Source organism: Cladophialophora immunda, assembly GCF_000835495.1.
Source record: "Cladophialophora immunda strain CBS 83496 unplaced genomic scaffold supercont1.5, whole genome shotgun sequence".
Classification (NCBI taxonomy): domain Eukaryota; kingdom Fungi; phylum Ascomycota; class Eurotiomycetes; order Chaetothyriales; family Herpotrichiellaceae; genus Cladophialophora; species Cladophialophora immunda.
In genome coordinates this window covers 2,806,604-2,829,081 of record NW_015622545.1, presented here as the reverse complement: position 1 = coordinate 2,829,081, position 22,478 = coordinate 2,806,604, and the positions used below count along the sequence as shown (strand labels likewise).

The window sequence follows — 22,478 nt, the reverse complement described above, 5'->3', positions numbered from 1 at the left end:
GAAGATGTCCTTTGTGCATTTCGTGCCGTGCCCGTAGATGTCCCGGATCGCCTCGGGGCTGGAGAACGAGAGCGAGTTGGGGCCGATCCGCACGACTGGCGATTTCTGGTGGGCCTCGAGCAGGGCGTGCGACCGGAAGCCCTTGTGTGCTTCGTAGATGAAGGGCAGGTCCGATATCCCGGACCAGAACGTCAGGTTGGGGTACTTTCGCAGGCCCTTGGGGTCGCGTAAGTAGGTGAAGAAGGGGACGAGGACGAAATAGCAGACGCCGAACACGAGGGTGGACAGGAGGACGGCGACGCCTAGCATCTCGGTTTTCTTTTTCCTCTTCTTTTCTTCCGAGGCTGTTCAGCGCCACGCTGATTATGGGTGTGGAAAACAGAATGGGACTTATAGATCAGCAGGGAGGGGCAAGGAATATCACAATCGACCTTGCAAAAAGAGCGCAGTTACCGGAATACAGGAGAGGGGCACAACGACTCAGCCTCGCTCGTCCTTCCTTTCACTCACCCTTTTCCTGGCTGGGCCTTGGATGTATCACGCACACATATACGCACACGTACATCGTGCTGACCCAATTTTTTTATGGTGGTCCAGGTCAGCGAGCGGTCTTGGATAGTCTGCACTGTGGGACGAATAGCTGCCTCGATACCCTGGGAGGAATCGATATTCAGTGCGGCGTATGCCCATTGCTCGTCGAAGAAGAGGATCGAGTGGTGTGGGTTTGTTTAGGTGGAAAGAGGTTTGAACAACGGCGACGTGCTGCTCCTTTTGACAAAAAGGGAAATTTGTCGGCGAGGCTGAAAAAAGGTGGAGTCCTTCCTCGCTCCCTTTTCCGGGTTCGTTCTAGAACAGCCCTTGCCATCCACTTCTTCTGTGGAAGGGATTATACTTCCAAATAGTAAGTAGGGAGGGAAAACGCTCCTTCTAGCTTCTTTCCTTCCCGGACGAGCTGCGCGGTTGGCGGCCCCCAGGAACGGTAAATGCTGGAGAGTCCCCGGATCAAAACCTCGTGTTCGGCGTAGTCTACGCGACAGACGTGCTGCTCGCTACGTTTCCAGCTACGCGTGGCCGTCATAGGTGTGGGATTGCAAACGATGTCCAGTCATGGTATTCGCCAAACTCAGAAGGATGGAAATTTTGGTGGCATAGCATACATGAAGGTGGTCAACCTTGGAAGCACCACCGCAGACATACCGCATCGATCATCAAGAGGGGAGGTGTCCATTGCGGCTCAGGTCCTCCCCCACGCGTCCTTCAGCAGTTTCCTCGTGTTCCCAATGGGCCAAGCGTGCGTGAACTCCAGCTCATCCAGGATCCCAAACAGGGCATCCTGTTCCGTTCTGTCCTCGAAGTGGTCTCCGCAGACCACAATGCCCAACAGCGCCGTCACCAGCCCCGGCGGCGTCTTGCGGTTGCTCATGGCGATGCCGCAGAGACGAAGTACAATCGTCCTCAGGTCCTGGCTCAACGCCTTCATGCTGGCCACGTGGCCCGGTCCGAGCTTCGGTCTCGTCGGGTCATAGACGGCCAGCAGGATCTTGGCCAGCTCCACGTGCTGCACGCCGGTGACGTGACAATCGGCCAGATAGCACACCTCGGGGAACACCTCGCCCTTCGACCTGTCCGGGTCACGGTAGTAGATGGGCTCGAATGAGGCGGGCAATACCTCGGGCCACATTTCCTCGTACTGCTTAAGTGAGAGCCAGTTGTCCGTCGTCGAGAGGTTGGTGTCGAGTCGCGTGCTCGAGTTACTGTTCCCGTAGCAGAACTCGAGGACGTCCGCGCAGAAAATGATCAGCCGGTCAGCCCACACGGCGTCCTCGGCCGGTGAGAAAGATCGAAATGCTTCACACCGGGAGAGATCGTGGTTGAAAGGCCGCTGTTTCAAGAAGGCCGAGTATATCTCTTGACGGAACGCCACCCAGAAACTGGCCTGACAGAGACCATCCGCCCGCCACCTTGATTGGCCATCAACCGAACCGCCCAAGTTCTGTGACGGAGATGTGACTGCGGGCACAGTAGGCGAATGCACAGCTCCGGGAGATGGCACAGCACTGTATCTTGCAATCGGGCCGACCTTGGGTCCGTTGATGACGGGTGAACTGTGTGGAACGAGAGGGAACGAGGGAATCTGTGCGTCAATGAAGACGTTCATGACCCGAAGGAAAAGTTCACTGTCTCTTTCTTCGTCGGCGCGGAGAGGCGAATCGATCTCCTCGTAGAAACGGAGGATTATGGCTGCTGCCAAGAGGTTCTCGTCTCTAGTTTGCTCGGCGTCGAGGCTTCGCTTGAGCAGATCTTTTATACATTCGCTGTGGTAGTGCAAAGCCGTCTCTTCGGTCAAATCCGCAACTGGCTGGCCGTCTAGGTAATAGACGTTCTCTGGCCCTAACTTCGAATGACGAACACGGGTGAGATGGCGGGCTGAGGCGGCAAGCATCGCGTTTCGTAGTGGCGGGCACCAGCGCGCACGCTGAGGGACAATGAACTCGAAGTGTTTTTCCGGATCACAGAGATCAAACCACCGAGCAAGTTGGTCCACAAAGTACCGAAGAAGGATCACCTCCAGCACCGTATGTATTGCTTGGGTAGACGACCTTGATGGCCTTTTCACCAGGCCAGTAAACAACGGTGAACTTGGGGACTCGAGCTCTTCTTGCCTGGTCTGAAGAGGGGAGGAGAACGGCAGGGATCCTTGTGAACTCCAGTGACTGCGCATATAAGTAGGTGAAGGGCCCATAGTCGATTCGATGGCGCTTTCGAGGCCAGATTGTTTGGTCGTTTGTAACGGCCACACTCTAACTCCGGCATTCAATGTGTCTGCCAGCTCCGCGTTTGTAAAGGCTGTTGTGCCATCGTCTGCGTGGTATGATTCCGTGACGCTAGCTGCAGGGCCAGCCGCACTTTTGTCTCCTTCTCCCTCACCTAGGGACGAAGCTGGCCCGGGTTCTGTTTCGTCCTCAGCGTCCAGCTCGTCGGCATCCTCAAACTCTGCATCCTGGTCATAGATTGCCGTCAACTCGGCAGTCTCGTCGATGTACTTTAATTCTGTGCCAGTGTCAGTAGCATGCGTTTCCAGCAGACCATGTTCATACCCAGCGCCTTCTTTGGTTTCAACCAAGTCTGATCCGTCGAGAAACCCTTGGTGTCGTATCTGGCACTAGACCCATGTCGAAACCTGATGCCAGTCCTGCTGCGAATGCACCGCTCGCCAGTTCTCTGACATCTTCTGCAAACACCCGAGATCAAATCGCCTGGTTTCTCTCAGTATACAGACCAACGAAGCATGTCACATTTTGCATAAAAGGCACCGCCCTACATTTGATGTGTTTCTCTGTCCACAACCGTCAGCACGTCACGTGAATTAGGGATGTGTGAACTAGAGAGTGGACAATGCTTGGGGGGAATAGTATGCGTATGCAAAGGGGGGCGAGGGAGTGAGACACCTCTGCAATTATCGCAAGGACTGATTCTTGCCTTGCGCTTGCTCCGGCCTGTGACGCGGTCTACCCCATTGTTGCCCTTTAGGCGGTTATCTCCCTCTTCTTGCTGGTGGTCAATACCTGAAGCCTCCATGGCCTGAGAATCGACCCGGACGGAGTCATGGGCGACGATGGGTCGGCTTTGGCGAAGCTGTATCTTCGCCGAAGGGAGTTCAAAGGAGACAGAAAGCTGGGAAGCATATTGGGATGCAAGAGCCGGAGGAGAATTGCCTGTTTTTGATGATCCTCTTCCCCGCCTCGCTTGGCTTCGCTGGGCGTCTTGTGGCCCGTTGATCCCCCTCTGCTGCGGTATGCTTGCGACTTGTCCAATGCGGCAAAAAGCCTCCGGAGTCTAGAATAGGGCAATTTGTTCCGATGGTCGGAGAGTCTGGCGTGAGTCGCGGCTTGTTCGGGGTAGGGGGAGGTTGGTGAGGAGTGAGAAAGAAGGGAAAACAGCAAACCGCGGGGCAGCGCGTCCCCCTAGTCAGTCGTGGATCGCCAACGCCTCTCCTCACCGCCCACGAAACATTTTCAACCAAAATTGTTCATGTCAACAAAGAAATCTCTCCCCAGGGTATATAGGCTGATGCGCCGTTCTTGAAGGTTGTCGTCTTCTGCTCATTGCACAGTGGCGAGAGAGTGTTTCCAGTCACTTTTTGGTTTGCGAATTCCTTACGTCTCCACTTTGCTGCTCAATCTCTCCTTTCTTTTTCGGTCTTCAGTTTCCATAGACGATATTCCCTCCCGAAAATGTCTTCGCCAAAGCTCAAGGTCGCGATTGCGGGATTGGGACGCATGGGTGCCCGTCATGCTCTCCATTTCCACACCATGACGCCCCGGGCCGATCTGATTGCGGTCTCGTCTCCAGATCCTAAAGAGCTGGCATGGGCGACCCGAAACCTAGAAGGCGTGCGGACATATCTGGACTACGACCAGATGTTGAAAGAGGAGAAGGAGTTGCAGGCAGTTGTCGTGGCCTCCGCGACTATTGTTCACGCGGAGCAGGCCATCAAAGCCATCAAACAGGGTCTCCACGTCCTGTGCGAGAAACCTCTCAGCACAAACCCAGAAATCGTACGTGGCCAAGGTCTTTCTTTATTGTCGCGTCGCTGTGCCTTTTAGCCAGCATGCTGACTTTTCTTCCCTCCCCATAGTCGCAGGCAGTCGTCACAGCATACCGGGCAGCGAAGACGAGTTACCCCAACCAAAAAGTCATCTGCGGCTTCTCCCGCCGTTTCGATGCATCTTACAGAGACGCCTATCAGAAGATGCGATCGGGCTTGATCGGACGCCCGGCTGTCTTTCGCTCCCAGACCTGCGACAAGCTCGATCCGTCCGGGTTCTTTGTGCAGTACGCGCAGTTCTCTGGTGGCATTTTTGTGGACTGCTCCATCCACGATATTGACCTGGCTTTGTGGTTTTTCGGCGAAGACTCGGTGGTCAAGTCTGTCAGTGCAATCGGCATCACCGCCGTCTCTCCCGAATTGCGAAAGTACAACGACCGTGACAATGCGTTGGGAATCGTCGAGTTCTACGGAGGCAAGATTGCTCAGTTGTACTGCAGTAGAATGATGGCGGCCGGACAAGAAGACAGTAAGGACCTTACCATTTGCCCTAAAGCGGATTATATTCATCCAAGATGTCTTCTGACACATGCATCTAGGCACCGAGATTACCGGCACCGAAGGAAAACTCGCCGTCAACACGCAACCGATGTCTAACCTCGTCAACATCTACGAGCCATCCGGCATCCGTCGTGAGATCCCACCTCATTATTACGGTCGTTTCCGGGAGGCGTTCATCACCGAAGCAAACGAGTTCACCGCCTGCTGTCTCGACAACACTGAGCCTCCGTTCAGACTCGAAGGGGCTGTCGCCGCCGTGAAGATCGGCTGCGCGTTGCAAGAGAGTCTGATCACGGGCAAGAAGATCGAGTTCGACGAGATCGGCCGCCGGATAGACGGTGCCGACGACGACGCCGCTCCCCTGACTGCGAGGCTGTGAATCTGGAGGGTTCTAGTTGCGACGTACACCTTGGAGTTTGGGTAGACTAGAGGCTCATTTACCAACCCGAGACAAATCGGCTCAATAGAGGAAATATAAAAGACACACTGATAGATAGGGGCGGCATTGAATGGTACAGGGTTAATCCCCATTAATGATATAGTTGAACCCTTTGGCAATCGAATGAGGTATCGCGGGTTCGGCTATTTTCTAATTTGGGTGAGCAAGCCCCATAAGATTGTGACGGTCACGCTGCATCGCTGTTCAGACCATATGCTTTTCATTCACAGAAAACGCTGGACACTCTATGTTCACATCTCAATTCCCTGGCATAATGCTATACAAATCATCATGAGAGAGAGACTCAATCATATCTCCCCTCCGGGAAGGCGCCACGAATGTAGCCATAGCCTTCCCTCTCCTCGATCACATCCAGATCGCGAACGAAAGTGGTGTCATGGTGACCCGGGTCCGCGGGGTCGGGACGCACCCCGTAGGAGATCTTGTAGTTGTCACCCAGCCTCTCGGCCATCTCGTCCACGGTGAACAGGCAGCCGTCCTTGCCGACCTTCTTGATGACAGGGTACAGCAAGTGCGCGGCCGTCATGAAGCTGGGCTCGAGGATGATGGCCTTGCCGGAGAACCACACGACGGCGACGAGCAGGAGGAGCTGCACGACCGGGATCCCGACCAGGATTGCCCCCGCGTCGGCCCATTTCACGTTGACGACCTGCGCGGGCCGCGGACTGGCTTTGCCAGTGAGATTTTGCCGTGGTCCACCCCCCGCATCCAGGGCCGACACCGCACCCACTGTGAACCTCATCACCAGCTCCGCGATGGTCTCGGCTGTGGCATTGCCAGGCGGATTGAATGGAGTGTCGCCGTCGAAAAGGAAAAACTGGAGATCATCGTTCTCTGTCTCCACACCAGTCCAGCCAATTGAACCCGCAAGGTAGAAGGCTTGGTCGTCGGGTAGTTTGAGCAGGTCGGGATCAGGAAAGCCAGCCTCATCGAGACCCTCCACTTGCCCCACCGTGTTGTTGCACGACCATATGCGAGGATATGGCACAGTGTCGTTATCGGCCGACTGTAGCGCAAGGATCCGGCTGCATCGGGGGCCACAGCCGACATTTTGACTGCTGGAATTGCCCATCCAAGTCGTAAACGCAGTTGCCACGTTTGTCACGATCTCAACGAAATCATTGCCCTGGTTATCCTCCCACTCGAGTAAATAGGTCAAGGTCGCGTTGTCGGTATTGTACCCTGCATATCCGCCGAAAAGGACTGTGTACTCCTCACAATGCGCTTGACTCGTCACGGTCCTTGAAGAACCAACATTTGTCTTGAGGTCCGGGCCGTAGTCTACGAATCGGTACCACCACAAGTCCCTCGCCGCATTAGTGAAGACAGAAGACCCCTCAGGGTCATAGGTGTCGAGTGTGGACGTGACCACGGGGAAATTCTGGCCTACTTGGCCCCAGAGATTCGCGGCGGCTTTCTGGAACTCCATTGAGTAGCCCTTGCCATTGTCGGGTTGATCGCGGCTTGCAATGTATTGGAGGTTGGCGACGTTGACAAGGCCTGTGAAACGTCAGTATAGGAAACTGGCCAAGTTCGCCAATGCTTTCAGTTGGAAGGGAGCGCCTGACAACGTACCGGTGCCAACGGATACAAATTCATCCGACACATCGATGGAATATGTCAAACCGAGAAGGGCAGCGACAGTGTTGAACACGACGAAGATGAGTAACCAAATGGCCGCAACCACTTGAGCTTTGCTCGGGTACCACGTTCCCGGGCGCCGACCTGACCACATTATGCGCAAAGTGCTTCGATAACTGTCGCATCCCAGCACATCCTCAAAGTCTTGGATGGTTCGATACTGCGAGGCGAGGAATCTCCATCGCATCATCTCGGCATACTGTTTGAACTGTGCAGCAAAGGCAAGACCGAGCACAATTGACAGGCCGGTGATCATGGCGTTGTAGACGTATTTCTGTGTCTGGGAGAGCCCGAGCTTGATGGTGGAAAAGCCATACATTGTGCCTGCAAGGGCGCCACATATTCCAGCCGTCCACAACCACATCATCAAACAATCAATGAGCACTCTGCGTGTCTGCCGGCGAGGATCAAAATATCTGACAGTCTCGGTATCTGTCGGCACATCCCGGAGATGTTTCTCGTTGAGTTTATGTTCCCAGGGCGACGATGCGACCGACGGTATGCTGAACCCAGAGTTTGTTCTGTAGGATTTGCCTTGAGATTCGTGTCAATAACCGCTGGATTTGTGGGACCTTCACACGGCCGGCCATACCTGTCACTCCGGGTCGCACATGTAGATACTCTGGGTCTCCAGCCTTCAGGTGGTCATTGAGTGAATCGTCGCTATATCCCGGCTGGCTCCAGGCTTCGGGAGTGTGCCCTTCCATACTTCTCAGTGGAACATCGTTGTCAGATCCGATTATGCCGTCTACCATACGCTCCCTGCTCGAGTCTTGACGGTTCAGGCGAGAGTAATGTGAACTCATGTTGGCTGCTGCAAAGAAAGCGTGCGATGCGCAGAGAAGAGGATGCCGCCGCGGCGAGCAGTCCACCACAAACAGGGTAGAAGCCGTGGAGGGATCTCGGACATGGCGACAGCAGGACTTTTGAAGAAACGGGACTTTCTAAAATAACCATCAGGGCCCGACATGAATGCTAGCCGGTTGGGGCTAAAAGTCTAAAGGAGCCGCAAAAAGGCCAGAATATTAGTATACAGTATCACATGGGGAGACCAGACTTCGGATTTGATTGGCGCGAAATGATCTAGGATGGCATGAGGGGACTCAAGCGATGGCAAGTTTGCGGCCGCAAGTGAAACGATTGACCAGGGAGTCATCATGTTCGACGGAGTTTGGGTCTGGCCAGCTAGTCCTGTGGCTGCAATCTCGGCCTCAGACCGGGGGGCAGGGAGGCTTAGTCACAGGGCGCGTATTGGTGCTGTGGTGTCTGATACTTGGGATGTTTGGTGGTGTTTGTATACCTTCGTGGGCATGATCGGGCGTACGAAAGTCGAAGCTGAGGTTAAGTGATGTTAAATCCAGGCACGATCCAGACCTGATATGTGAGCCCGACTGGGCTCAACTCTGCGGTCGAGCTTTCCCTGAATTACAAGGTCGAAGGGCGAGGGAGGCCTCGAGTTTGGTGGTTGAGGCGGCGATGTGGGTTGAGCGAAGACGAGGTGGAGGGCGCAAGAGTGCGAGCTGCTCGTCGTGCGCGGTGCGGGTGGGGCGACTGTTCGCGTCCCGCACTAGACCGAAAAGGGCGGGTATTTGCCGCTTTCTTTTCTTGGCTTGGGTCTTGGCGCAACAGGGCCTCACTAGGGCCTCGTGTTCTTGCCCTCGGCCCATTCAGGCCTCCAGCCTTTCCCACATTCATGTAAATTGGCCCCTGGGAAGAAAGGCAAGATGCTTTCGCCAGACTCTGCAGACTCTTCAGGCTCTCGAATAGGATCGCGACAACATTTTCCAGCTTCGTATTGACCAGCAATGGCGTCTCGGTCCGCCGTTTGATTCACAAAGCTAGCGAACCACCTGAAACGCCAAGTCAAGGGGTCTTCAGACTCGCCCCTAAGCTGGGTATGTATACTCGGTGATGCTCGAGAGACCTCCTGCGTGACGTGATGGAGGAGGCGGGGGCTTTTTCTGCTGGATCTAAGAATCTAAGAATCTAATATCCTTCGAGGGGCAAGGTTGGGTGGCCTCAAGGCTGCAGCAACCCCTTTTGTCATCTTCATGTCAGCACGCCTACTTTCATCCGGTGTCGAGGGCTGCGTCATCTGAGCCCACGGGTGGCTGTGCGTGAAGCGCCTCCCCGCAAAGTGTTGCACAGTAGATTGTCACAAGCACCGCAACGGTAGAGCACCAGAGATATTCCCGATTGGATGGTCCAGCAGCTCTGCAATAACAGTCACGTGAAAGTGGTATGATCGACATAACGTAGACACAGCAGATCCCAATGTTAATGGCGCGTATACCATTGAATATGGCTTAGAAATATCTTGATCGCCCCTCATCCGCGACATCTCTTCTCAAACCTCGACTTTAATACCAGAGAATAAACTTCCTCTACAGTTCTCAATCAGTCGGGATACCGCAGTCCCGGAAATCATGCCCCATAATGCGCATGACGCACGCCGTGACTCTTCACACCACGGCCATCATGCCAACCACACGGATATTGCAACCACCATAGACGACATCATCTCGAATCTCAGCGAGATAGCTATCGAGGAAGAGACCGAGCCCAATGGAAAGGCGAGATATGTGCTGGGCAACAGAAACCGCGACGACGACGAAGATGACGAGTAAGTATTCTTTGGGCGTTGAAGTCCTGCTCAATTGCTACCGCCCGTTCAGCCACTAATGACGAGACAAAAGCTACGTGTGGGAAAACAACCCGATTGTGAAACGCTTCGATGGAGACCTCAGACATCAGTATCTGGCTTACATCTCCAAAATCAACGACAGCCAATGTCGCGCGGGGGACCTCGCCGAATTCGTCAAGCCCGGCGTTGTCCACAACGGCTCCGACCCAATGTCGGTCGATGAGTATGCAAGCCTCATAAGTGACAGCAAAAGGGACCTCCCCGGATTGCACTTTGAGGTCGACATGCTCATCGTGGAGAAGAATCAAAGTCTGATTAGTCCCACCACTTCCCCTACTCCTGCTACTGCTGCGAAAAGTACCAGCACCGCTGGCACTCCTAGCAAGAAGGATGATAGTGCACACAAATGCGACGGCTCGGTCGCGGCCAGGCTCAAATTGACCTACAAGCCGACACCAACGACGCAAGACACGTTTTACGAGCATGTTTTTTACGCCCTGGAACAGGGCAAGATATGTAGAGTCTGGAGTCTGCTGGACGGGGCAGGTCTCAAGTGGAAGGAGAAGAGGGACGGCGGGACTCGCACGCAGGGATAAATGATGACCGAGACAACGCGGGTGGTATCACCGCCTTTGCACGCATCCGAGTGAGGTGGGCTTTGCTGATGAACAGGGAATCACGTGGCTCGATCGCTACTATTACCAATACTTCTTGCTGGAAAACCGGGCACTGTTAAATGGATAATGAAAGGAATAAGGAATGTACTATCTAGTACTGCATATTATGTCCAGAGACCTTACGCGGTGAGGTGACCATCATTTGATATGACATTAGAACTGTTACGGCCCGGGATACTCGCCACTGACATTAAGGAGGGTGGGCGCGGAGTTGGAAGCGGCCTAGTGACGCCGTGTAGGCGATATGTCATTGCCGTTTTGACTACGACCTCGGCGCCGTGGTAATATTATGAGAAGAGTGCATATTGCCTCATTGGGAAAAGCCGATCGGGGTTAGTATTTAGTCTACATCGACCCCCTTCCCTTCCCATTCCAGCAAACAGGAACCCTTCCTTGAGACAAAGAGATCAAACCAAGCATGTTAAATCCCAGCACCCCTTATAGCCATGGATCCAACTTCAATCACATTGGGATTCGCGTATCAGATCCGGGCAAATCACTCGCATTTTAAAGAGATGTTGTTGGGATGCAACAGCTGGCGACGATGACTTTCGACACGCTAACAGTAATGGCTTCTAGGGTTTCCAAGGCCACCTCTGCCAGGCACGGAGCCAGGCTACCTTGATCGAGAGGGAAGATTAGAGATTGCCCATGTACCTATTTGTGCAAAACATCATACCCCGTGCACAGAGGACTGAACAAAGGAAGCAGAATTCGCCTCCCTTGCTTACCAACGGGACCCAACATTCGGGATTCGGCCTTTTTAAGCTGTGTTTCACGGTTCCGCACCTTGGTGCAGCGTGACAAAGATTGAGTTAGCTGGAGTCGAGTTTGTGAAGAGACCGGGAGACGCAGACGGCCGGTCTTCGATCGCGGCCGGTCTTGGTCTTTCCTCGGATGATGCCACCAATAACGAGAATCAGGCACTTTGGGATATCCATAGGGATATCTGCTGGGTCAGAGACCCAGACGGATATATGGTCGAATTTGTGCAGAAATAAATGAACATTATGATGCAGAGATGAAGAAGGCCATGGAGGATTTCGACAGCATTTCTGATGAATATCGGTCTTCTCAAACTCTCTCCCTCTTCGTCGCTCGCCTTCGATAGCACCTGCTCGCCCAGAGACTCGATTTATCCCTCTTACCTCCGCTTTCTTGGATATGCACTTTTGTTCGAGCTCAAAAGTGGTCATTTCAGCCCCATCCCTTTCGGTCACACGATGTGATACAATAGCATGCCTGTGTCTACAGGCATGCTGATCCCGGTGATAGCAGTGGCGCCGCTCCCGCACAAGAACACCACAGCCTCCGCGATTTCTGACGCTTCTGTAACCCGCCGCATGGGGCTCTGTTCCATGATCCAATGCTGGGACAACTCCGCGGTCTCCAGAATCGGCGTATTCACTATGCCCGGGCAAACGCAGTTGATCCGTATTCCGGAGGTGGCAAAGTCTCGCGCATCACAGCGAGTGAGGAGGACAACACCGTGTTTTGTGCTGTTGTACGCGGACATGAGAGGCTGAACGGCAAGGCCGCACATCGAAGCCGTGTTGACGATACAGCCCCGATATCCGTACTTGACACCCTCTACAGTCAGAGAATCTTGCTTGAGCATTTGACCGATTTCGTGTCGGTGGCAATTGTATACCTATCCACATCGACATTAGAACTTGACCTGGCGGTATCCATCTTCATAACTCATCTCAGGAGATCCGCGGCTGGTGAGCGCGGAGACGAACTGAAACGTACACCCTTCGTGTTTACATTGTGCAGTTTATCGAAAGTGGCAACATCTAGGTCCGTAGTCAAGCCCACGGGAGAAGTGATCCCGGCATTGTTCGCTGCAAAGTCAACTGCAAACACTTATTAGCCGACGGCAGACACCGGTAGCGGGCCATCGTGTTACCCACTGCGTCCAAACGTTTCGACACATTTGTCTACCATAGCCTTGACGTCGCCGCTAGAGCTTACGTCGGCTTTGTGAATCACAACTTTCACCTTCCTGCTGAATTCCCGGATCAAACTCTTCGTCTCCAGCATCCCTGGTTCGGACAGATCAACGAGGAAAATTTGGGAGCAACCTTTCTTTGCAAAGCAAAGAGCAATCTGCTGGCCGATCCCTGTAGATATCGGTCAGCTTGATCGACAGGGGAATCACACACGCAACCATGATGTAGTTTTGGGGGGAAATCTTCCGAGCAGTGAGACCTACCTGATCCGGAGCCTGTGATCAATGCAACTCCTCTGGATATGACCGGATCCATGGCGGCTCTTTCGGACATCATACAACTTATTCCTCGTCACGCAAAAAATTCCTGACAGATTCCAACGTCCGTCGTAGGAAATTATTTTGTTTCTCAGACGATGTGGTCCATCAAGGTGCCTATGCTTAGGCTGATCTAGACGGTCGCATCCGGGTGACTGTTGATATTGCTCCACACTTCGGTGTACCGGCACCGAGACGAGTATGAGTCCCTCTCTCTGCTGCGAAGAAACCTCCGGACAAAATGCATCGCCGAGTTGACCATGACTACCTACTTCCTCAAATACTGTTGGATTTTCTAGTTGGCGCAGGGAAGCGTATTGACCGAACAGTGTGTCACAATGGCTAACTACTTTGAGCACGGAGTTGCCTTGATAACAGGAAGTGGTTCTGGTAAGTTCGGGCATAATTTCATTGCCTGCATCTGTCTAACTCAATGTTCCAGGCATCGGAAGGGCAACAGCAGAGGCATTTGCGTCGCGCGGCTGCAAAAGGCTCGTGTTGGCCGATATATCGGCCCCTGGACTGGCAGAGACCGCTGGGCATCTGAAGGAGAAATATCCAGGTGTGGCAATTGAAGATGTATGCACCGACGTGTCGGACGAGACTTCGGTGGAAATCTGCTATGGTGCGGCGGTTTCCAAGTTCGGGAGAGTCGACTACGTGGCCAACGTTGCGGGTTACGTCGCAAAGTATGGAACGATCCTAGAGCAAGATGACGGTGAATGGGACAAAACATACGCAACTTGTCTTCGAGGAGTAAGTCCGCAAAGAAACACCTCCCTCGATAGCTACCCCTTGGCTTACAAAGCCTGTTCCAGGTCTTTCTTTCTCAAAGAGCCGCTCTCCGTCAAATGACCAAACAGGAACCTTTGCAAGGCTCGGAGCAGCGCGGCGTCATTGTGAACGTCGGTAGCACCTGCTCAACTGTCGCCTTGCCAGGAATGTCAATGTACTCTGCCGCTAAAGCAGGCGTGCTGGGTCTGACGAAATCTGACGCCCTCGATTTCGGACCGCAGAAAATTAGGCTCAACTGTGTGGCTCCGGGGACTACCATTACACCTCCGATAATGGCTGCAACAACTCGGGAGTTTAGAGATCACCTTTCGGAGAAATTACCCTTGAGAAGGATTGCAGAGGCAGCGGAAGTTGCAAACACGATCGTGTGGCTGTGTTCACCCGAGGCATCCTATGTAACAGGGGCATACATAGTCGTCGATGGCGGCTTCAATCTTGGAACAGGTATATTAGGCTAGACCGGTTCGATAGAGATACTGTACAAGCATTCTCCCAGGGACTTCTTTTCTTTTGAATTCCATAATTAGACCTTTGGAATATATGTGACAAAGTCGAGATCAAGATATTTGGGACAAGTAGAAGCGAATCAAGAGGTGCTTTATGAGAGTGAGATTTTGTGTAGATCGGCAGTAATCGAGCCTGGGCGGCGAAGGACCCAGTTGACTGCCCATTGAATTGCCCCACCTCGGCCTTGCCTTATCAGCGTCGTGGAAAGAAGAGAATTATAGTCTTGTGTTCGGATTTAGGTGGTAGATGTGTCCGCTCCGGTGTCCACTTTGGTCCCGCAATGCGAAGCAAGCCGCAAAGAGCACCGCATCCTCGTCGTAACGCCTAGGGTAGGCCGTGCGAGAGAAGCTCGGTCTTCTTTGAATGGACGGCACTTCGGTGTGCATCGAAAATATAAAAGGGAACCCGATGTCCACGCGCCTGTCAATGACAATAATCCGGACAGAACACATCATAAGATCAGCATGTCCGGCTCTGCATTGCCAAAAATATGGTTCATTACGGGTGCCTCGTCGGGTCTAGGCCTCGAAATTGCCCTTTCGGCACTGCGTGCAGGACATCGGGTCATTGGGACAAGTCGCAACATCCAAAACGCTGACATGCACAATCCCGAATTCAAACGGCTCGGGGGCCAATGGCTGGAGCTGGATGTCTCTCAGCCCGAGGCACAGGACATTGTCACTCAACTCGCCGACACTGAACACGAGCGCCTTCATTGGGTGGTTGTGAATAACGCAGGGCATACCCTTCTTGGAGCAGTCGAAGACATGAGCGAGGGCCAGATCTCCCAATATCTGCAGACCAATCTATTCGGAGCCGTCCGGATATGGAAGGCCCTGCTTCCAATCTTGCGCCGTAATCGTTCTGGCACTCTTATCACCATATCATCCATATGGGGTTTCGTCAGCAAAGCCGAACACATGATGTACAGTGCGGCCAAAGCAGCGACTGAGTCGCTGACCGAATCATACGCCACCCTGCTTTCACCATTCGGGATCAAGACACTCATCGTGGAGCCTGGGGGTTTCAGGACAAGATTTCCCGCAAACAACATCAAGGCAGACGGCGGAGTCACAGAGGACTATAAGGAGAAGATTACCGAGTGGATGGACATTGTTGACGCGGCTGGCAGAGATCCAACGATGGTACAGGGTGACCCTAAACGGTTTGGGAACCGGGTCCTTGACGCTGTCGAAGGGCGGGGCCTATTTCAGAACCTGTGGGCAGGGCATGAGAAAGACCAAGTCTTGCGTATCCAGCTAGGCTCAGACTGTTACGCCATTTTTGGCGAAAAGTTGAAGCGTTTGGGGCGTGACTATGCAGAGATGGAAACTATCGCAAAGTCCACCGACTTCGGGGTTTGAAGAAAAGAGATTGGAACGTTCAGCAGTCTGTCTTCGAAACAACCTGGTTTCCTGAGCATCAGCCGCAGCTTTCCTTCGATCATGCAGTCAGGACCTTCGACCAATCTTGCTTTTTGAGGTAGTTGGCGACACTGTCCAAATCTGGGGGCGAGCTCAGCTGCGGGCAGAGTAGTTAGATATAGGAATGTATCACCGAGAACTTTCTTCAATACGTACGTCTGATGGGTGAATAACTGTGGGATCGTCCCTGCCCTCATATCCGAACTCGTTGAAATACGCAAAATTGTCGTCGAGCTCCAATTTCAACTCCGGTGGCAAGAGTAGATTTGCCTCAGTTTTTGAGAGCATAATAACCTCTGAATTCAAGCCAGTCATCTCGGTGAAGGTCTGGGCCAATTCTCGCACGCTTATCCATTCCCTGTATGCAATGACGTTCTTGCCCGCGGCTTCTTTTACAAGAGCCTTCACAACCGGGCCCGTGTCCTCCTCTGGGGCGATCATGGGCATCTTGACATCTGGGTCTAGTTGACCGATGAATTGGACCACGCCTTCTGGATTCTGCAGAGCTTTAGCACACAATGTGGCGTCGTGTTCACGAAGGATTCATACCCTTTGAGGTTGAGTGAAGGGATTTCTGACGTAGTTGCTGAGGAAAAACCCAGCTTGGAAGATGCTGGTTCTCTTCCACAAATCCGGGTACTTTCCTCGCCCGTAATCGACGGCCCGGGCCTTTGAATCAAAATGGTAGACGTGAGAGTATTTCCCCTTGGAACATTTTGTCGCGTTCGACAGGGAGGATACAATGAAGCGCTCCAATGTCGGCACTTTGGCAGCTGTATCAATGACATTCTTCAGCTGCTGCTCTTCATGCCCCGCGGCCCAAACATTGAGAGGAGTTCCTGGTTTTGGCTTATCCTTGTTCGCAGGATCGCCATACAAACCCCAAAAGTCGCTGACGGCGAATATTGCTGTGGCACTTTTGAAGGCAAGCTCGAGAGTCTTCGGTTCGTCCATGTCAGCCTGGACTATTTCCACCCGTCGGGCAGACAAGGCCTGGGCTTTGACACTCGAAGGGTTACGCGTGATTCCACGTACGTGCCATCCAGGTTCTTTGAGGAAGGTCTCGACGACGGAGCCGCCCTGGTTTCCGGTGGCACCGGGGACGACAATGACTTTCACAGAGGTCATGGCTTGTTGCCCCTCGGTGTGCGATGCACTTCTGAACTTTGTCGAGGGCTTCTACCAGTCCCTCTTTGCTAGGCTATATTCTTGGACAACATGCGGAATACATTGAGGACTGCTCCACCGCGATATTATTAATTCCAGTGGCCCAGAAGGCCGATTTCGAGCGTCCGGTGCCGGCGGACCAAGGAGGTACGCCGGCGTCATGACATTGTTTTGTTCAGTCTAACGCCATCTGAAACACTTCGTTTACTCAGTCACGCCCTTGTTCCGACACGGCCTTCCTTTTTCTTACCCAAGGAAGACCTACATTCAACCCAGGGGATATGTAATCAGATCCTTGCAGCGTAAATTTTGTCACGCCGTCGTTGAATGCCAGCATGTGATTGCTATTCTGTATGATGATAAATAGGACAGACTGTGCCTTGACTGTCTTGAAACCAACCGGCCCTCCTCGTAGGTCTACTGCAACAATCTATTATTTCTATACTACCGACACCCAGTTCAGATGGCGGCCACCACAGTCCTGGTGACTGGAGTTACAGGATACATGTACGTTCAGAGCATTGTCGCCGGCAGTACAGAGTCTGACATATGAGACAACCAGTGGCGGCTCAGTTTTGACTTATCTTCTTGGATCCAACGGCACGCAGATCAAACCGGTGAAGATAAGTGCTCTGCTTCGCAACGAGGAGAAAGCAAGACTGCTCGCAGACAAGGGCGTCGACACTGTTGTCTTCGAAGAAAGAGATGCAACCAACCACTTGCAAAAGATCGGAGCAAACTTCGACGTGATTATTGACCCTGCTTTCACGTTTCAGCCATCCTATTGTGAAGCCCTGATTGCAGGCCAAGGGGACAGGAAGAAGCTGTCGGGGAAAGAGGTCTACTATATCCACCAATCTGGAACTTCAAACATTGCCAATCAGCCGATTAGCAAGGCTTTCACCGAAACCAGAACATACTCGGACAAGGAAGATATCCTTGCCTACCAGAGATTTCGAGAGTCCGTGGATGCTTTCGGCCAACGTACCTCCGATTTGGCCGTCCTGGATGCCGGTCTGCGAGAAGGTGTGAAAACCAGCAGTATCATGTCACCTACCATCTTTGGCAGAGGCACCGGGCAATTCAACCAGTCCACGGTTCAGACGCCGTTATTGGTGCGCGCCGCAATCAAATTAGGGCACGCTGTGGTTGTCGGGGACGGATCGAGTGTCTGGAATTGTGTCTCCATTCACGATCTCTGCTCACTTTATTCGCTCCTCCTGTCGAGGATCCTCTCTGGCCAAGACATTGCGACGGGGGAGATGGGCGTTATATTTTCCGAGAATGGCACGTTCAACTGGCTTGAGCTCGCGCAAACCATCGCCGAGACCGGGACTCAGCTCGGGCTGCTGCAGACGAACGAAATAACTCACCTCGACCCTGAAAAGGCGGCTGAAGTACTGTTCCCATTCCCGACGTTTTGCGAACTGGGACTTGGGTCGACGTAAGTCTCTTTATAATCCTTTTCTGGTGAGGGTGAGGGTGGGGGTGAAGGCTGACCGCAGTGTTTTAGTGCTTTGACCAAAGCAGACTGCGCCCGAGAATATGGATGGAATCCGGTGCACTCGAAGAGTGATATGATGGAAAGTGTGAAGTTGGAATTCGAGGCTGCCATCGCGGCAAGTAAGCAGTGAATTCCGAGAGGAGGGGGTCTACAGTGTACACCGTCTTACATATACGATGTCTCTCGAGATGGAACAGAAAGTCTAACCGGTCGAATCTGACAAAAATCCACGTAAATCGATCAGAGCACCACGTAATCTTTCCCCAGATCCCAGATAGTTGAGACTGACTCTCGCTTTCCTTGTTTCTGAAATAGGCTCAACCCTCGGCACCTAACATTTGCAACGGGGGTCGTCAGCAGAGAAAAATGTTCTGGGTAAATGTTCCAGACCCGTTTCCCATCATCTGGTGCCGGTCCTTCACTGTTGAGCTCGCCGGGCAATGTAGCGTCAAGGACCCAGCCCCATCCTAAGAACCCGTCCCGGGTAGACGGTGATACCCCTTTTCGGCACCGACTCACCGATTCGTCCAAATGGAGGTGGATACTGGAGGTTACCTGCTTTGCTGGCAACGTAATGACGGACATTTGAAAACCCCGGTTGAGCGAGAGGACACTTTCGCCGTTGCTTGATTGAAGTCTATCAATCATCATTTCAATTACCGGTCAGGTCACATGAATAGGGGGAGGGCCAATGGCCGCAAACGCAAAAATGTATATCGCGAAGGACAAAAGGGACTTCTCATCTCCCAAGATTGATCAACCCATATCTTCAAATTGCCGGTCGGTGCCTACTTCACAATGGCGAAGCAGCAGCAGATTAGCACGTACAATTTCTTAATCGTTGTGGTGGTGGCTCTTGGGTCAGTCACCTTCGGGTTCACCGTCAACGTTACTGGCCCCGTACTGGGGATGCCGTCGTTCTATGAGTATTTCCACCTCGACGTAACTCAGACCTCCGGAGTGATTGGCGGTAAGTGTGCAGTTTCTCGAACCTCGTGGACTCCTGCTTAAATCGAATCTCCTAGCAATCCCAGCGTGCTATTGTGGTGGTGCCATATTCGGAGCTATTCTCGGGGCATGGGCATCTGAAAGGTTTGGTCGCCGTCGAGCGTTGTTTGCAACCTGCATCGCAGGCATTCTGGGCGGCATTCTGCTCGGGGCAGCTCAACACGTGGTGATGTTGCTACTGGGTCGTTCATTCTCTGGGATATGGTAAGTTCCTTTGACTAGAAGAAGTTGATATCTGGCTCAAAGCTATCAAGCGCTGGTGGCTTTCAGGTGGTTGTACCGATATACCAAAGCGAGGTTAGTCCGGCATCCCGCCGTGGTCACATGGTTGGACAGCATGGTGTCATGCTTGGAGTGGGTGCTGTAAGTCCAATCGATCTTCCTCCAATTAGCCAATCTCTCTGACATTACGTTCAAGGCCTCCGCAATTTGGATAGGCCTTGGCTGCTCCTTCGCTCAGAATCAAGGCTTACAATGGCGATTACCTCTATCTCTAAGCGGTATATGCAACATTCATTCAACCGAGCTTACAGCTGACTCTATACAGGCCTTCCACCTTTGATCTTGGCTCCTACGGTAATGTGGCTTCCTGAATCACCTCGGTGGCTAGTATCTCGAGACTGCCATGAACAGGCGCTTCGGATCCTGGAGCGGCTACACAAGGTGCCTGGGGACAGCGACAATCTTCTTGCTAGAGAAGAGCATTTGCAAATTCGCAGACAACTCGAGGCCGAGGCTCTGAATGGCGTTTCTATAGCCAAGGCTTTGAGGCAGCCGTCCATTCGCAGGCGCCTTGCCATTGGAACCTTGACTCAGTGCGGTCTCCCAGCGGAAAATTCGGCTCCCATCTTCGCTGACGCAATGACTAGGGTCTTACTTCAGTGTTCTGGTGTTCTAACCATTATTACGTACATGGTATGTTTGAACCACCTCCTGTGGCGAACGGGATTCTCACCCTATTTCAGGTCATCTTATTTGAGAACATCGGCCTAAGTGGATGGGTCACAATCTGTCTCCTAGGTGTCTGGAACACCTGGGCCACTATTGGTAACTACACAAATGCGCGAATCGTGGACAGATTCGGCCGCAAGACACTTCTGCTCCTCGGATTGGTGAGATCTGCCTTCCCGCCTCTGGTCGATCGCTAACGGGGTCCAGACTGGTGCAGTCTGCTCAGTAGCCTTCTTCACAGCGATGGTGGCAGAGTTCGCAGATGGCACAAATCGAGTTGGACAAGGCTTCGGCGTCCTCTCTGTCTTCCTGTATGCCACTTTTTATGGGTTCTGCTGCGACGTTACCGGTTACGTCTACTGTGCAGAGATCTTCCCGACTTATATGCGCGCCTTCGGCATGTGTTTGTGTATCATTGGTTATTTTGTACCAGCGCTGCGTACGTTCTTAAAATTCCCTTATTATATCTTGCACGGTTTGCTAACGCCAAGGTATAGTGTTCTCTCAGGTGGCACCGGTCGCGTTCAGCACAATTGGCTGGAAATTCTATCTCGTATTCATCATTATCCCGGCATGCGGCATCCCTATCATCTGGAAATACTTTCCCGAGACGAAAGGCGTCACCCTGGAAGAGATTGCAGAGCTGTTCGGTGAGAAGGTCGAGATTGACCTCACGCATATGTCTGTCGAACAGAAGAGGTTTTTCGATGAGGAGCTCAAAAGAAGTGATCTTGCGATAACCGGAAAGAACCCTGAAGTCGTCGAGATCGAAAATTCGCGGGAAGGGTGATATGAACGAGCCAATTCCTACGGCACCTTCTGGACGACTGCCCCGAGTCATATACCACTTGCTTGCTGGAACATGAGGACTGCGGATTATAAGTTCCTTTGTCGGGGTATCCCGTTTTGCCTTTGAGACCTTTGATAGTGCTGCCATGCTCGAAGCATGTCTGAGCATAGCAGGCTACAATCTCGTGTTTCTCGATCTTTGGCGCTTTCTGCTACACTGGTACCCTGCTGCTGAACTGATACAAGAAACATTCCAGACCGCAGCACATATGCACCATTTGGTCAACCAAATAGTTCACGGTTTTATAGCCGATCTCGTCCCATGAATCGATTTTGGCAAGTTTTTGAGGGCGTTGGCACGAGCAGGGCCCAAATAACATCTACCTGTACGACTCCACTGGTATTGAGGCCCCCCTCCCGCTGGATAGAGCATGATTTTGTAGTATTGGTACCACGCGCTATTGACATATCGAGAAAGCATCTCTCCATAGACTGTGATTAGCAAGTTGTTCCACTTTGATGTTGGAGCATGCTCGCTCCCGAGACAGAATTCTTGGGCCATGGAGGAAGACGGTTAGAGGTTCGCCGAGAAATCAGACGTATGCGGTCGTGCAGGCCCTCGGTTGCTGGTTCATTCAGGTACTAAAACTGGTTTCCGCAGGGATTTGAATGTCTCTTCAGCTCTCTCGATGTATCAACGTCTCAGAAATCGGTTCTTGGTTCCGCGCTAATTCCGGCCCAGCCTTGTCGATTGAGATGGGTGGACCCTGGCAAGGCTCTAGGACTGAGGCTTCGCCGACGAGGCTACACCGACGAGGCTACACCGAAGACGCCACAAAAACCACGGCCGGCAACCCTCTCAAAAATTTGCTCGGAAATAGGAAATAGACAGCTCCGAGAAGGGAAATCGGCCTAGGTTGCCGAAGGACCAGAGGACGCAATGCGGGCGAAACTCCGTTTCGAATTAGCATGCCTCAATCCACCTCGCCGCCGTGTATGTCTCCGACTAATTGGCATATTATGGAAGCAAATGGATTCTCGGTGTTTTGACCAGGTGAGTCGACAATGATCTCATCATCACTGAGGTGTCTATGACGGAATTTTTTAGTGGTCTCGTTCCGATTGACTGACTATGGCCACGCGTACCGCTCTATAACGCCGTGTTCAGGTTCAGACCACCATCAACAGGGACCAAAATGCCCGTGACGTACGATGCCATCGGCGAACACAACCAGGATATGGTATTCGCCATCTCGATAGGATCTGCCAGGCGCTGGTATGGCGTGCCGGCTGCGAAATGTGCCCTGAATGCCTCCGTAGATGCACCTTCCAGCATGGGTGTTAATGTGTTCCCAGGCGCTAAGCAGTTGATCCGGATCTTTTGAGGTCCGTAGTCCAGCGCATCGTTCTTGGTAAGCCCGAAAACACCGCCTTTGGTAGCAGAGTACGCCGACATGCCTGGAATCGCAGCGGTGGAACATAAACTGCCCACATTGACTATTGCTCCTCTCTGCTCGATGCCGGGCAACGGC

General features: G+C 52.8%; 5 protein-coding genes across 6 annotated transcripts; 2 read left to right on the top strand and 3 right to left on the bottom strand.

Annotated features, from left to right (window-relative positions):
• Window positions 1–1,116: 1,116 nt before the first annotated feature.
• PV07_09134 (uncharacterized protein) lies at window positions 1,117–3,900 on the bottom strand. Its single transcript, XM_016396364.1, has 4 exons — window positions 3,450–3,900; window positions 3,323–3,337; window positions 3,099–3,257; window positions 1,117–3,051 (listed from the first exon to the last, which is right to left on the bottom strand). The coding sequence occupies exons 1-4, from the start codon at window positions 3,577–3,579 to the stop codon at window positions 1,235–1,237; spliced, it is 2,121 nt and encodes a 706-aa protein (XP_016246220.1). The 5' UTR covers window positions 3,580–3,900; the 3' UTR covers window positions 1,117–1,234.
• A 110-nt stretch (window positions 3,901–4,010) lies between these two features.
• On the top strand, window positions 4,011–5,693 carry PV07_09133 (uncharacterized protein). The gene is made up of 3 exons (XM_016396363.1): window positions 4,011–4,559; window positions 4,640–5,078; window positions 5,149–5,693. The coding sequence occupies exons 1-3, from the start codon at window positions 4,236–4,238 to the stop codon at window positions 5,487–5,489; spliced, it is 1,104 nt and encodes a 367-aa protein (XP_016246219.1). The 5' UTR covers window positions 4,011–4,235; the 3' UTR covers window positions 5,490–5,693.
• On the bottom strand, window positions 5,616–8,678 carry PV07_09132. 2 transcript variants are annotated; one of them, XM_016396361.1, is made up of 3 exons: window positions 7,804–8,678; window positions 7,146–7,745; window positions 5,616–7,070 (listed from the first exon to the last, which is right to left on the bottom strand). In XM_016396361.1, exons 1-3 carry the CDS (start codon window positions 8,015–8,017, stop codon window positions 5,854–5,856), a joined length of 2,031 nt encoding a protein of 676 aa, XP_016246217.1. In that variant the 5' UTR covers window positions 8,018–8,678; the 3' UTR covers window positions 5,616–5,853. The 2 variants fall into 2 exon arrangements, with proteins under 2 accessions (XP_016246217.1, XP_016246218.1); XM_016396362.1 differs by having other exon boundaries at window positions 7,146–8,678.
• A 758-nt stretch (window positions 8,679–9,436) lies between these two features.
• On the top strand, window positions 9,437–10,765 carry PV07_09131 (uncharacterized protein). The gene is made up of 2 exons (XM_016396360.1): window positions 9,437–9,834; window positions 9,908–10,765. The coding sequence occupies exons 1-2, from the start codon at window positions 9,638–9,640 to the stop codon at window positions 10,449–10,451; spliced, it is 741 nt and encodes a 246-aa protein (XP_016246216.1). The 5' UTR covers window positions 9,437–9,637; the 3' UTR covers window positions 10,452–10,765.
• A 4,781-nt stretch (window positions 10,766–15,546) lies between these two features.
• On the bottom strand, window positions 15,547–16,655 carry PV07_09130 (uncharacterized protein; the record flags this gene model as incomplete). The annotated part of the gene is made up of 3 exons (XM_016396359.1): window positions 15,547–15,624; window positions 15,684–16,025; window positions 16,077–16,655. 3 exons carry the CDS (start codon window positions 16,653–16,655, stop codon window positions 15,547–15,549), a joined length of 999 nt encoding a protein of 332 aa, XP_016246215.1.
• Between the last annotated feature and the right edge of the window lie 5,823 nt (window positions 16,656–22,478).

Bases quoted from the DNA above. Each gene is read 5' to 3' on its own strand.
- PV07_09133 (XM_016396363.1), top strand. From the start codon at position 4,236: ATGTCTTCGCCAAAGCTCAAGGTCGCGATTGCGGGATTGGGACGCATG. The intron at 4,560-4,639 runs GTACGTGGCCAA...CCCTCCCCATAG, and splicing joins TCAGCACAAACCCAGAAATC to TCGCAGGCAGTCGTCACAGC. The intron at 5,079-5,148 runs GTAAGGACCTTA...ACATGCATCTAG, and splicing joins GGCGGCCGGACAAGAAGACA to GCACCGAGATTACCGGCACC.
- PV07_09132 (XM_016396361.1), bottom strand. From the start codon at position 8,017: ATGAGTTCACATTACTCTCGCCTGAACCGTCAAGACTCGAGCAGGGAG. The intron at 7,746-7,803 runs GTATGGCCGGCC...ACGAATCTCAAG, and splicing joins TGTGCGACCCGGAGTGACAG to GCAAATCCTACAGAACAAAC. The intron at 7,071-7,145 runs GTACGTTGTCAG...GACGTTTCACAG, and splicing joins ATTTGTATCCGTTGGCACCG to GCCTTGTCAACGTCGCCAAC.
- PV07_09131 (XM_016396360.1), top strand. From the start codon at position 9,638: ATGCCCCATAATGCGCATGACGCACGCCGTGACTCTTCACACCACGGC. The intron at 9,835-9,907 runs GTAAGTATTCTT...ACGAGACAAAAG, and splicing joins GACGACGACGAAGATGACGA to CTACGTGTGGGAAAACAACC.
- PV07_09134 (XM_016396364.1), bottom strand. From the start codon at position 3,579: ATGGAGGCTTCAGGTATTGACCACCAGCAAGAAGAGGGAGATAACCGC. The intron at 3,052-3,098 runs GTATGAACATGG...ACACTGGCACAG, and splicing joins GAAACCAAAGAAGGCGCTGG to AATTAAAGTACATCGACGAG.